This window comes from Hippocampus guttulatus, chromosome 15 (genome assembly GCF_054856545.1).
Source record: "Hippocampus guttulatus isolate MCC_2025c chromosome 15, RoL_Hgut_1.0, whole genome shotgun sequence".
Lineage (NCBI taxonomy): Eukaryota > Metazoa > Chordata > Actinopteri > Syngnathiformes > Syngnathidae > Hippocampus > Hippocampus guttulatus.
This window is the reverse complement of record NC_141275.1, coordinates 5537126-5551968: the sequence shown is the minus strand read 5'-3', so window position 1 is coordinate 5551968 and position 14843 is coordinate 5537126. Positions and strand designations below refer to the sequence as shown.

General features: G+C 41.5%; 1 protein-coding gene across 1 annotated transcript in view; it reads left to right on the top strand.

Moving 5' to 3' along the window:
* The window catches only part of med13a (mediator complex subunit 13a), an 83067-nt gene that overhangs the window by 32563 nt on the left and 35661 nt on the right, over nucleotides 1-14843 (top strand). Inside the window, exon 4 of the mRNA XM_086130800.1 lies at nucleotides 1077-1245. Within this exon, the coding sequence (XP_085986926.1) occupies nucleotides 1077-1245 (169 nt within the window). The remainder of the gene's footprint in view (nucleotides 1-1076; nucleotides 1246-14843) is intronic.

The window sequence follows — 14843 nt, the reverse complement described above, 5'->3', positions numbered from 1 at the left end:
GCTCTGACGCTGGAAGAGGGTAAAAATGATCAAAATGAAAGACGGAGGAAGCAAAATAAAATGCATTTTCCAAGAAATTGATGGAAGTGAAAGTGAATGCTGATCGTAAATTTCGCAATTTCTTTCCCTTTTTTTCTTTCTACACTGACTATATGAAGTGTCAAATAAGTGTATGATCATACTTATGCACTATTGGAATAAAAACATACAGTACGTTTGTGTGTGCGTGTACACATTCGTGTGTGTGTGTGTGTGTGTGTGTGTGTGTTTACGTCTGAGATCAAATTTGCTACAGTGAAAACCCCCCTGTTGTGAAAAATTTCTTGCTCCAAACATGATTTCGTTGTAGAGGAGTTTCACTGTACGAACTGTACGAGCTGCACAATGCATCAGGCTCAGTGATGCATAATGTACACAACATCCCTAGAAGTTTTAGACCGTCAGGAAACAAACTGTTATCCTCTCCAGTGAGAACAATAAAAGCAGGGAGCAGCAGGTGTCTCCTCGAGCTGTCTTTCTGTCTGTCACAGTGAGCACACCGCTTACATTTTCATGGCGTGCTCGATATGGCTTTCAGATGTCACCTGAGACGCGTCTAACCGCTTTGCATTTTCAAGAAACGGTTTGTCTGGGTGTCCGGTCTCAAGTGTATGGCCCTTTGGAAAAGGTGTGGCACTCTCGTCGGATGGCCCCTGAACAACCTTTTCAAGGTTCTCCTACTGTTAATATATCTGTCCAAAATCCCGTCTCGTCTTTCAGGTAATGCAAGTGAAATAAGAATTTCATGTTGCTATGAAATGTCACCATACCACTGAATTTTTAATCCTCCTCCAATGAATGCCTGTATGCTTAAATTTTTATGTCACTGATTTAATTAATGTGCAGCTACAAAAAGGAATGTGGTATCTGCTCCCCATTGCTGCTGTAACATGATGTAATGGCAAAATACATTTTACGCAGTCACAATATGAACCTCATTTACTCTTAAATACCTTTTTGATGTTTTTTTTTTTAATGGTCCTAGAAATTGTCGAAGTGAATCTCTCCACCTCACTTTTTGCTTCTCTCCCCTCCAGCTGAGGATGACGGACTCTGGGAGAACGGTCTTTCCTACGAGTGCCGCACGCTGCTGTTCAAAGCCATCCGCAACCTGCTGGAGCGCTGTCTCATGAATCGCAGTTTTGTGCGCATCGGCAAGTGGTTTGTCAAGCCTTACGAGAAGGATGAGAAGCCCATAAACAAGAGGTTAGTGTCAGCGTGCTGCGCTTTTGATTCTTTTGGATTTGTTTTTGATTGTTGGGCTGCGATGTGGTCTAATGCAGCTCAGTGGCTTGTACAAGGCTTTCGATGACACAAGGTGAACAGTTTTATTGCCTTTGTATAAGGTTAAGCTGCAGAGTGCACGCTCGGCTTGAGTGTAAGCGTACAGTGATCTTTTATTTCAATGCTACAAATCTATATGGTCAATTTTTTAACCCTTTGAGGGACAGCAGTCACGACAGTGGACATCTTATCATGTTATCAGATGACAAGGGGCATGAAAGGGTAAAATAAGCTTCTGTCATTACCTCGCAGGCTTTGTCAGCACCAGTGGTGGTTTGCCTGGGGTCTGAAGTTCCCCCGACCCGTTTAATAGTTCTTGGGCAATAGCTAGAAGTTCCGAAAGTTAAAGTTACAGCATCGCCACGTTTGATTTCACTGACCACAGCTCAAAGCAACATGGCACAACCGCACATTATTACCACTAATTCAATTCAAATCTTTAAATCCTATGTGTTGCCAGAAAGTAGTGAAGTAGAAAGAAGTGAAGTAATAGGATAAAAAAAAAAGACCAGCTTATTATGAACTTCAAACATTGGCTTACATTTATTCTCTTCTGAGCTCTAACAACTTGTTAAAATGATGACAGCACCAGTATTCTTTTTTTTATTGTCTACCAGTGCTTCAGCGGGTGCACATGACAGACAATGAGACACGTTTTGGAGAAGGGAAAAAAAAAGTATTTGAAAAAGGTCCTATCGTGCACTGCTGGTGGGAAACAGTTGCACAGGTTGGTGAGTGCAGCCCTTTAAATTGCTACACCACCGGTCACCTCAATCAAATGTTCAAGGAGCATTTTGATTCCCTTTTTTTTAAATTAGATGTGCTCACCTGCCACCTCTTGTGTTGATTTTTCATTGTTTGTTTTTTTTGTTTGTGACTGCAAGGTTCCAATTCACATTGGCGTTTGCATGTGTCAATATGTAACTAGTTTTGCAGCTGTTGTCAGATCTCCCAGTCAAGTGACCACGGGGGCCACGCCGCATCATTATCCTTTTTGCACGCCGACATGTGTCTCTTTTGGTTTTCCTCTGCTGACAGCGTGTCACGGTTTTCCGCATGGTGAGCTTAATCGGCATGAGATGAAATAATGGGTAAAATGATGCAAAGTAGAACTAGCGGCGACATTCATGACTTGTTTAGCTCGCTTACATTATGTCGTCAAGAGAGACTAGCCGAGAGGAAAAAATGAGTGTTTTCCTCTTTCCCTTGATTGTGGATCTCTCTCTGCCTCTCTCTCTCTCTCTCTTTCACTCTCTTCCACCCCTCCCTCCCTCTCCACCCCCTCATGCTGTCTCAGAACAGACTGGACAGGTTATAAATAGTGGTGCAACCACCCTGAATTTTACTTGTTGTCAGGGATGTTCTGATTCCTTTTGTGTGTTTCGGACGCACTGGAATTTTAACGGACACGACGCCTTCTGTTGGTGTTTAGCTTTAAAACTCGGTCTCGATCAGATCCTGATTATGTTGTGTCTTCAAATGCCGGCCCAATTGTTCGTTAACTATTTAATGTTTGCAGCTTTGAATCTATTCTATGTACCTTTCCCTACTTTGGAAAATAAAAATATATTTAAGATTAGGGTTGGGCTGCTCATTTGCCATCTGCTGATGGAAAACGCTGAAAAGACCCTCAACCCCACGCCTCCCCGTTAATCATCCAAAGTCTCCAGTTGGTGGCGGCTAGAGCCAGCTGACAGTGTTCATAACCTCAACCCTAGCCCTCAGCCTGTGTTGAAATGCTTACATCATCCCCATCCCTGCACCAGCCTCCTTTATCTTTTTGTGTACTGAATACTAAGTCGTATACACTTAAGTACTGTTGGACGCATTAATTATTATAAAGAGGTCAATATCATGAAATGGTGTGCGCATTTTGTTTTATCTTTTGCCATTGTTTGCCCAAAAAAACAACAATAACCCCCCCAACTCTATGTATTTACTAGTGAGAGTCATTCTTTGTCTGGTGTGCAACGTCTCCAAGTAGTGCAACAAGGTTGTTCTGGTGAAGCTGTCAGCCACACCGGCTTTGGAAAACAGCAGGAGAGAAAAAAAGAGGGAGAAGCCGGAGAGCGATGGAGAGAGGGAACGGACAAGGGAGAGCTCATCTTGGTTGTCATGGCAGCAGAGAAATACACCCTGGGATCGCGTGTTTCCAAGGTGAAGCGGGATGCTTGCGCTCCATTGGCCAGAGTCGACTTGTCAACTTGCTCCTAATTGGCCGCGCTTGCGAAAACTAGTACGACGTTCCATCCAGTCGGCTTTGATGTCTCAATTTTGATCAGGACAAAGGGATATCATTTCGTCTGCTCAAATATGTGCCGTGTGGTTCAAAGCAGCAGTTACAAGATGTGCTCCAGCAGCGCTGCAATAATAAGAGCGATACATTTCATTTCTGTTGCGTTTGGACAAATGTGTTCCTTTGAAATCATGTTCCTTTGAATGAGAACAAACATTCAAGCACATGACACACGTGTTCCTGTCATGTGTCCGCGAACATTCTTTTGGCATTGTTGTGTCCGGCGTTGGTCGTTAGAAGTGTGTGTCTGCGTGTGTGTCCCAGTGCACCGTGAAAGCGGCAGGCAGCACTCTTGTTAAGTAGGACAGTGCGGGATAAAGGGCCATTGCCTCCAGTCTGGGGCTAAAGCGCTAAATTTATCCCCTCCATGTTCCGAGCACAAGACAAACACACAGGGAGACGGGCATACAGGCATGTGTGTGTGTCAACAACCTGCATGCGATTTCCAAAGAGAAGCCGACGCGAGCGAGGAATAATGTGCTTCGAAACAATCACAACACATTGTAGACATCCACGAAGGGGGTAAAATATCCTTTACCCCTGGCTATTTTCTTGTAATTTATTCGTCTTTCCAGCAACAGGACCATATGTCTTGCTGCTCAGGTTATATACGGCATGGGTCTTTTGTCTAAAATACACTATGTCTAATATTTCATGTACATACCAGCGTTCCTCCAGGGGCTTCCTCATCCTGAAAATACTTTAACCCTTTCATGCAGCAAATATGTTAACCTGTAACCTGATAAGATGATAAGCTGTCCACTGTAGTGACCGCTGTGCCTGAAAGAGTTCATTACAATGCAGTGTTTTCAATGTCATGACCGTGATTGTTCAGGTGATTTCGTTAAAAAAAATCTCCGTCTTTGGACGACTTATCATTGCAATGCTTTAAACGTGAATATAGTTTTTGTGTGCGAAGAAACTACTTGATCCCGGAACATAGGGGTGTAACGATACATCTATTTATTCAATATGTTCTGCCCCGCGATCCAGCAACATCGATCAGCACCGGACTTTACAAGTTATTGAATGATAAAATCAATATAATTAATGAAATAATTCCGATCGTTTAAAAAAAAAAAAGCGATACATCGCTTTGTGTCGACTCGTTAGGCCTTATATCAATCCGAATCGTATCCGTCAAAAAAAAACGCATCATGCCCCAGGTCAATTGACATGGACCATTTCTTTCAATTCGGCATTGTTATTCATATAACAGAGAACACGGCATACTTCGGAATATTTTGTCATTTATTTGCAATTTCAATATCTTAGCATCTTCATAATATTCATATTTTATTTTAATTTCTGTACGAAAGCATCATTTTTTTTGTCACCTACCGTTTCTTTGCTACATGCATGAGTCATTGCTAACCTCAAAGCAAATGTTAAGCTCTAAAATATAAATTAATGAAGACATCTGAGAGGAATAAGTTAATACATTCTCAAGTATTCAGCTATTGCTGTTCGCAGTAGGAGTGTGGTTAGCAAGGACCCAATTTAGCATGCACGTCCTTACATTTCCTCTGTGTGCTCTCAGTTCCTCTCTCCTTGCCTCCCACCTTCACATTGCTATACAATGCTGTCGTTTCTCCCCGTTTGGACTATGTGACAAGAGGCCACGGCCGAGATCAAGCAAAGGTCTGAAGAAATCGCCCCCCCCCCCCCCTTGTTTTCCAAAAGTTGTATGTAGCGTTGAAACCAGAATTTGACCATTACTATATTAAACGGTAGATAACTTTAGGTGCCAGTCCAAGCTCTAAATTCTGATAAATACAAGTTGCACCTGAGTATACATCGCACGACCAGCCTCTGAAAAAAAAAAAAAGTGCCACTTATAGTCCGAAGAATAAAGTCATTGTTTTGAAATGATTCTCACTTTGTACTTTTCTATTATCACATTAGCCCTTTGAAATCAACAGGTCACCTACAAGGTTTTTATTATGTGGGTGAATTCACAAGAGACACTTTGGATGCTGCAGGCCTTTGCTTTGAAAAAGTTAAGTGAGGCATTAATCCACCATCTGATTTTGGCTGAATGAGTTCAATTTTCCAGATTTTTCCGTAATATATATATTTTTAATGTAGCTTTTTGTGTTTTTATCTATCTCTCCATCCTTTATTTTATTATTCACCTGCCCTCTCTTCTCACACTGTTATAATATTACGGAAATATATATGATATCCCTCTTCTTCAACAGTTCCACAATATTTTTCTTTGCTTTCGTTTCAGCTGATCATATTTATATAAAACATAATTTGTCATTTGTGATGGAGTTTACACAGTATACCCATCGCGGGAATAAATTTATTTTTGGATACATTGGTTTATAGTTTTAATGTAGGAAATTGCATCTGCATGAGAGAGAAAAGGTAATCGCAACCACATTGGGTGCCGAGTTATTTGACAATGTTAATTTAAAAAAAAATTGTTCCACATCAAAGTGAAGTCATTTACAAAAGTGTGTGTATGTTTGACTCTTTCTGAGTGTGATGAGAGCATTCTGGAATCTGACATGCTGTTGGGGTTATGTCGGCCTTACCGCTCTTTTTGTATTCGTGCGCGGGGTTGATGTTCTCCAAGAGGATTGCATTCCTCCTGTTTTCATAGACCCCTCTGCCTTCCAGCTTTAATCTGACATGTGTAAAGAGGCTCTCCTGCATTTGTGGCTGAGGGAAATCAATTCCGAGTAATCAAATTTTGCGTGTGTATGTGTGTGAAAACTTGCTGGCCTTAAGAAGTTCATCTTCTTGTATTTTTTTTTTCCCAGCAACCGGTCTCTTGTGTAAACAGCGAGTAAAGGTAGAAGCAGGCACGTCTTTTGTGGCTCTGTGTGTCTTGGGTTTGTGCTATGTTGGCAGCGCAGTGTTTCCCAGTGGTCAGGTGACTTGACAGGAGGTTATATCGTCTTGTTCAAGGCTCTATATAACTATATTAGTATTTAATATTTTTGCATTGTGTTGCAGCGAGTCCAAACTTAGATTTAGGTTGCGAGCAGCAGATGAAACTTGGTGAGGTGCCCTGGTCAGAAAACGTGATGAGAATATCAGGCGTTGGAAGGAAATCTGAGCATTATTGCGGCAATACACTTCTGTCAGCAGGAGTTCACCTATGAATCTCTACAGGTCGCGACCTTCATTCTTCATAAAACGATGGTGTTTAGAACTAGAGTTTCATATTTTGGCAAGTTATCGACGTTCGCTGTTATGCTCTGCCCACGTGCTTTTTAGGAGCTGTTAGCTGGCCGTGCAGCATACATGGTTCAAATTTGGTAGCCGTTTGTGAGAAATCTTTGACAAGGTAGATTTGGAATGACCTCAGTCTTTTTTTTTTGTGCACTCACGATAAAATGATTCGATGTTTCAAAGTGAAACTGACTTAGACTAACTTTGGGATTTCGGAGAACAACGGTTATAATTCTTGGGGGTCATGTTTGGATCCTGACATGGCGTACATTGTCAACAGGATAAAATTTTTGTTCGAAGCGAAACCCATCAAATTGTGGTTAATTTAACCTTTTCATGCACCCTGTTAACTGATAACACGATAAGCTGTCCACTGTAGTAACCACCGTCCCTGAAAGGGTTAATTAAGGAACAATCATAGCAAAGAAAGCAATTTCCAGAGGGCGAATAACTTGCTGTAGTTTAAAAAAAAAAATGGAATTAACACTCTTTTTCACCATTTCCTTGTCAAAAGTTTTTCATTTGATGATTATTATTATTTTTTAACCCTGATTTTATCTGTTTGAAGTTTTAACTCCAGAAACAGCACGCACTTCTTCAAAACACGTTTGCTCGCTTGCCTCAGATGGTGATAGCAAGCAAATGGCTATCCATGAACACGTCAAAGCAGAGGTGGCAACCGTGCGTTCTCATGCGAAATGTCAAGAGATGGACTAATTGGCCCTTTCCAGTGCAAGCGACACATGTAGTTGTTGTCGTGAGGATGTGGTCTTCAACTCAGCGGATGCGTAATTCTTAGCTGCGGACACACCAAGCCCGAAAAACATTTTAGTAATGTCACAGCTCTGCAGTCTCCTTGTTTTTTTCCCTCCCATCTTTTAATGCCAATGTCCCTCCCTTGTCCGTTGCCACTCTCGTGACAACAAAATTCTTATTGCTCTTTTAACTGTGTGGCCAAATGTTACCCATTCCCTGGAATATTCTTCATGTAAGTCATATATAGCAAACAGGTAATAATACAAATCTGTAACAGTACCGGTGAAAGCTTCTATGAATTAACTCATTCACTCCCAAAGACGTTTTTAAACGTCTTTTCAGACTTGGTCTAGAATTGGGTGGTACTGAATGAGAGTAAATGTCTGACATTAGCAAACAAAAATCGTTGGACACTGGGGTACGGAATTGTTTGGTGTCAGCATCGAAAGAGTGCAAGTGAGCCTCAAATTGGAAAGAAAGCACTCTAAAGAAGGAGGTTAGGGAAAATACAACTCATTTGGCAGAGAAGCCGTGATCTCACGAGACAGAAAATATAAGGAGTGTTCATTTATAGCAGTTTAGGCAGTATATTGTTGGATTAGGATGCTCCGTTGCTTCAGGTTTACATGAACAAACGCTTCTGTTGCAACACATCTCAGATGCGCCCACTGGGAGGCTTTTCAACTAAATACGGTTGCATTTTCTCACAGTAGTAGTTTTATTTGGCGATTACAGTTTTAATCCAATATTTTATGTCTGATAAGAATTGAACAGATCCTCGCAGAATGAAATTAGTCGTTAAAGAGATTTTCTTAAGAGGCATTTGGATACACGGGTTTGGGGAAAAGAGTAACTCATTGGATGCTATTTTGCTAATCTCGGTGTCAAGATGGAGAACGTTTAGGGACATATAAAGACATCTCTGATTAAAATTTGCTGTGGACCACTGTTATTTATCTTGTTCAGAGTGCCACTGCAACAATACAAAAAGAATCCCCCACTTTCCCTCCAGTTCGACCTTCATTTCTGATTGTGGAAGTGACATTAGAGAATCAAAACTCACAAGCGAGGGAGTGGTTTTACCAAATAAATTCAACATTTATTTAGTGTAAATAAATGTGTGAATATATTCTGGCTCTGACAAACACATTCCCAAGATGTGAGTCATGTCACACATTTTCATGCTTTGTGTGTATCACTTCAATCTTGTTGACGTTTGTAACATGAATTGACCCACTCGTTGCATTACGTTACATGAAATGTTATGTTTTAATTGGATCTTTTGTTTTTGCTTTTCATACTTTCCCCATGTTTCAACATTATTTTTCTATATCATAGTATTTTTCGCATATGTCTGTAGATGTCTACCTGTTTATATACAGTACGCAAACAGATAGAGCAGTGTTTTTCAACCAGTGTGCCGCGGCACACTGGTGTGCCGCAGCACATTGTCAGGTGTGCCGCGGGAAAATATCCAATTTGTATGCCTGTGCGGTCTTTCGACCAGAAAGTAATCATGTAGTACCCTCTCCTACCGCTAGGGAGCAGCAACAGCCTTGTGTTTCGACAAGAGTCAAGCGAATTTGTGACGCATGAATGCAGGACGACGGTGAAACAATAAATATGAAAGATGATAAAACATTGTTTTCTTTGTGTTCATTTGATTCCAATTCAAGCTGTTATAACGTCATTCTTCAAGTTAAAACGGTTAGAGTAACAATATAACACGTTAATTGTTAAAATAAGCGTGGGAGGGTCACATTTTCAGCTAGTGGTGTGCCGCGAGGTTTTTTTCAATGAAAGAAGTGTGCCTTGGCTCAAAAAAGTTTGAAAAACACTGAGATAGGGACCGTGCAGCACTACGCAAAGGGATGACTTTTTTTGGAGTCCTTAATGTGTCTGTGTGGGTGACACCGATGTGAGAAGACATTCCATGCGATTTTGTTTCGGGCCTTGCTGAGTCAAAGGCTAACCACACACCTGTTGACAACGTGTGACCCACCCTTTACTCACCAATGACTGTACTTGGCTGTTCCTCATTGAATGTTGCCAGAGTGCACGATAACATAGCCTTGAAAATACATCCAGGCTTTAGCAGTCAGAAACGACCATTGACTCATTAAAGGACTTTTACCTCGACACACCACAGGTAGTAAGTAGTATGATTGTTAATCATGTTGGCGAATTCCACGTGTGTCTGTTTATGCCAGCCAGCAATTTGAATGTGCGGGTTGTGTTTGCACCTCTGCGGGCTGAGCCACAGATGGCAGCCCGCTCCCTCAAGCGCTTTACACACACAGACGCATGTGAACGTGTTGTGTAAGGTATTATATGCTGGTGAGAGGAGATTTCTGTTGAGGTCTGCAGAATACAACACGCCCCGTCTCCCCATTGTTGTCTGGCTCTGTTTTCTTGCAGCCCTAAGTTGGTCTCCATTTTGTTTTATTTCCATGCACTTGGTATAAATAAAGCAGGGGTGTCAAACTCATTTTTGTCACGGGTCACTTTGGAGTTACGTCTTCCTTCGGATGGGCCGTTACGACAGTGAAACCGCAAAAATGTTTCATCGTCTCATCACATTTTTCGAAAATTAATGGATTAGTAGTTTTGAAATCGGTCTGCAATAATAGTTTGTCAATTATTCTTCAAGTGAGTAACACAATTATAGCAAAATTACGGAATTACACTTGACAATTTGACATTTCGGGACAGAGTTTGGCAAGGATCTTACAACTTGACACACGTGATTTTCTTTTGGGGAACCAGCTAAAATTACGTGCCGGGCCGACTGTGGCCCCCGTGTCTTGACTTTGACACCTGTGGTGCAAAGCGCACCAGTTTTATTGTGCAATAACAGTCATATAAAGTCCATGTACAGGCTTATACTGTACAGCAATTGTGACAAGAGGTCTTTGACTTCAAAACTTTTTTTCCCAGCCCTTTCCAGGTGGTAATGGTTACAAGACTTAAACAGCAGTCAAAAAAGCCAAGTGTAATTTACGGCTCGATGACCGCAGCTGTCACATCACACCTCCTTAAACAAAGCCCCCATTTTGTGGGTTGGACCAGCATGTCCTCGTTGCGCAATGGTCTCTTTTTACAGCCCGAATCCTCTACCTCTCTTCCGTTCATCACCAGTACAAGATGTGACTACCCGATGATCAAAAGAACAATTATTTTCTGGGCCTTCCTCACTTGGGCCCTTGAATCCGAAGAAATGGTCTCATGAAACGATGCATTACACCCCTCTGGAATCTGTTGATAAATTCAAATATAGTGTTAGATGGCCTGTGTAAAAGTAACAATCCAAGTAAGCAGCTCTTCGTCAAAGGCCATTGTTCTTTCTCATAAAGTGGGTACTTACTACTTTTTGGTTGAAAGTGCTCCCGGGTGAGGAAAGTCGTGTTTTGAGTTTAGGTGAAATGGACGGGTGGCCGTACAGCGGTTCGTAATGATTAAGAAGTCGTCTAGCTGGAAGGCAAAGCTTTGAATTTATGTTCTGAGCCTCACCATGGCCATAATCTTTGAGTAATGACGAATAGAATGAGCTCATAGAATACGTGGCACAAGCTAATTTCCTTGGCAGGTTGGCTTGGCTGAGCATTATGCACTCAGTGAAGAGCCGAGGTATCATTTGAAGTGGTTTGGCCATCTGATAAGGATGCCAGTCGGGTGTCCCGCTCCAGAAGTATTACCAACAGAGAGGAAACTCCAGGGAAGACTTAGAGCACACTTGAGGTTAAAAGCTAGCCTATTCTGCTGGTGAATGCCGAGTGTCTAACACGAACTTGAGAAATTGTTGCTGATATATTGGGTTGACGCCGCCTATTTGACTTGCACTACGAATGTCGACCGGAGGGCTGCGGGTTCACATCCAATGGCACACTCAAAAGAAATTATTTCTACAAGTTGTTCACACAAAGACAGAGCAGTTTATTTCTTAATCCTCTTGAGATTGGCAGTTGACAGAAAGGTTTAAAATTAGATGATGTGTCTTGTCGCAGTCACTCATTTCTCCTGAGTTGAGTGGACCTGGAGCGGCCGCAAAGTGAGCACGTACTTCAATAATGTCACAATGGCTCCGGATTCAAATCCGCTCGTTTCTGCACGCTTTTGCCTTTCAAAGGCCTTTGTATGCAAGGAACCAACCGCGTACATGTCAATCTTAAACCGTGTCAGACTCATTTTGACATATGCATAAAAAAGGGGGGGAAAATTGGATTATGATGGAAGAGCACCTTTGAGAACATAAACTAGGTTTCCATGTCATACGTTGTGACTGCTACATTCCAATCTCAGGCGGAGCTCATTTGAGAATATTCATGTTTGGATTAAAGCGAGGGGGGGGGGGTCTCAAAGAGGAAGAGATAAACCATGACGGTACAGTGTTTGTGAAGAAAGCCCTGAGCAGTACAATGATCCTGTCTACTACACAATTTTATGTACTGAGCATCAATGAAGCCCCATCTCCCTTGTATTCTGCATCCATTGCATTCGAAGTATGGGGTCTTTAGGGAGAAAAAAGATGGAAGCAAATTTAACTTTCATTTAAAAGCCACACAACCCCAAATTCTATGTACAGATTTTCTGGCAGTGAAAGCACCTGACTTTTTATGTCCGTTCCTTTTGCTCCTGTTGTTCATGGATCAGGAGGTAAACCAGAAGGTTCGAATCTTACTGTCGACAAAAATATAGAAACAGCCAATTGAAATGATGGAAACTGGGACAGACTACGGGGAGACGCTTGACTGCTGCTTGAGGATTTTTGAGGTGCCATTGGGCAAGGGACTAAATGCATAGACACATTAAGCGGGTGCATGAATGGAACATACATGTAAACAGGCCAAAAATGAATGAATAAATCTGTAATGTACCAATTTCTTCCAGCGGGTAGAGCGAATGCAATTTTTATTGTTTGAGTCATCAGTGAATTGGAAATTCAGGAGAAAATCCAGATGTCCAATGAGATACATTGATCTCACCTAGAAGAATACAGTTCTTATCCTTCCAAAGGCAGCTTTTTTCATTTTTACTGTTCTCTGATTATGCAAGTTGTTGTGCTCTTTCAGTAGACAGACTTGATGTAATAGCAGTGGATGCGTAAATCTATAACGCACCTTCATCAGCCTCCTTTCATCCAGCTATAGATAGCTGTAGTGAGTGCATACATCCAGAATATGAATATCATGCATTCACTAATGAGCATCCCTACATTTTTCTGAGGAAAATGATTATAAGATTGAATGCGAGTCTCCGTGGGCACCAGCTTAGGGCATCTCGTCACTACCTCGCCGCTATTATCTTATTTGAAGTGCTCTCGCTCCTTATTCATTGCGGCGCCTGCCTATCTGCTCTTTTCTTAATCCTCCGCCGAGTAGGTGAGCGAGAGTCAGAGGGAGAAGACCGATATTTGCTTAATCAAATCCTCCAAGGAAGTAACCCTCTTTGATCCACCTCTAAGCGCACCGTGGCTGTCCGTCACTTGCATTTTTTTCCCCTGTCGCCGCATGTGTTTGTATGTCGGACAAGATCGGGGGGCTGAAAGTATGAGGGAAACCGTGTAGACCAGGGGTGTCAAACTCATTTCACATTGTGGGCCGCATATAGCCTCGGTAGATGTCAAGTGGGCCGGACCATTAAAAATGACACCATACTCTGCTGTAAATAACCAAAATAATATGTATATCCTTTGTTTTGGTCTAAAGAAGCACAAGAATACTAGGAAAATGTTGAAATTTAATGAATATATTTTTTACAAAACATTACATGAAGGACCTTAGATTTCCTTAGACAAATATGCAATTTACTTTTATCATTCACATATATGCATTGCAGCTGATCCCATTGAATGTACAAAGGCACCAAACCTTAACAAGTAATTGCTATTGAAAAATATAGTAATGCACTTTTAAGATTAAACAAGATTTATAAAGAAAGGAATTTTTAAAACCATTTACACGAGCATATAAATTCTAAATGGAATCCCTGCCTACACCTTACAAACTAAGGAGAGTGCTATAATATGTGTAAAGAATAAAGTATTCACATATCCTTGATAGCGTCTGCTGTGTTGGGTCTGTCTCAGTGACAGACTGAGGCTGGTATTGTCTTCTTCTCTGATCAAAACAAGGTTGTCTTTTTCTCTGATCAAAACAGTGTGTCCCCCTAGCGGATATTACATGAATTGCACATCATTAAAAATATTCATTCCGTGTCTTTTATGCATTTTTTCACTTTTAAATGATCCTGCGGGCCTGATCAAACCTCCTTGCGGGCCGGTTCCGGCCCGCGGGCCGTATGTTTGACACCACTGGTGTAGACAATGGCCGGCATTTTCCCCTGTCCCCCGCTCTATTTCCAACTGCCTCGCTCTTTTCCGATTTTTCTTCGGTTCACTTTTGTTGTGAGCTGTTGAGGTCAGACTGGCACAGGCAGGCATTGTCGTAACCAGAGCCGCTGCGTATGAGCAAGAAAGTAGCCTTCTATCTGAGCTCATTGTCGAAAAAACAAGAGTTAGTTGGGGAGTGACAAATGAGACACTGCAACAGTTTCACATTTGCTTGTACGCAAGGCCCTTAACACGTTTGAGTTTCATATCTAGAATCCACCCACTTGTCATGTTTCATCTGCTTCACATTTCTGAAGAGACTGCTACTCTGCTCTTCAGTGGTTCCTAAAATAACTTCTACTTTTATAACCTGTGTCAAGAAATCAACGGGTGTGTTGTTCCCTCGTAACACGCATGCCCCTCTCCCCAAAGTAAATGTGTAATCCAACCCCTTCCCTATTGTGACTGTAATTACCTCAATTCAGATGCTATTAAAACACAAGCTAACTGCTGAGCTGAGCAGAACTCTGCTGTTAGCCAAAATAGCAAGCGTCAACAGCGGTTTTAAGTTTGCATCATAGTTGCTCTATCTATCTGTCTGTCTGTCTGTCTGTCTGTCTGTCTGTCTGTCTGTGTCCAGTGTGCCTAATTTCTTTGCCGTTGTTTTCTACATTTTATATATAATCTTTTTTGGTTATAAACTGGAGTTACACTTGACATATGTTGGAGGTATGCGCGTAAAATTTCAAAGATTAATTGAGTTACCTGAAACCGGCATTATCAGACTCGTCTTTCAAATTACCCCCCTCACTCCCCTTTTAAAATATATATATTTTTTAAATCTAATACCCCTTATTTCGCTCACACGCAAGATACTGGAAGTGTGGATAGATTTTACTTTGCTTCTGAACTAAGGGCTTTTTTTTTTTAATCCAGACTTTATATTTTTGCTGT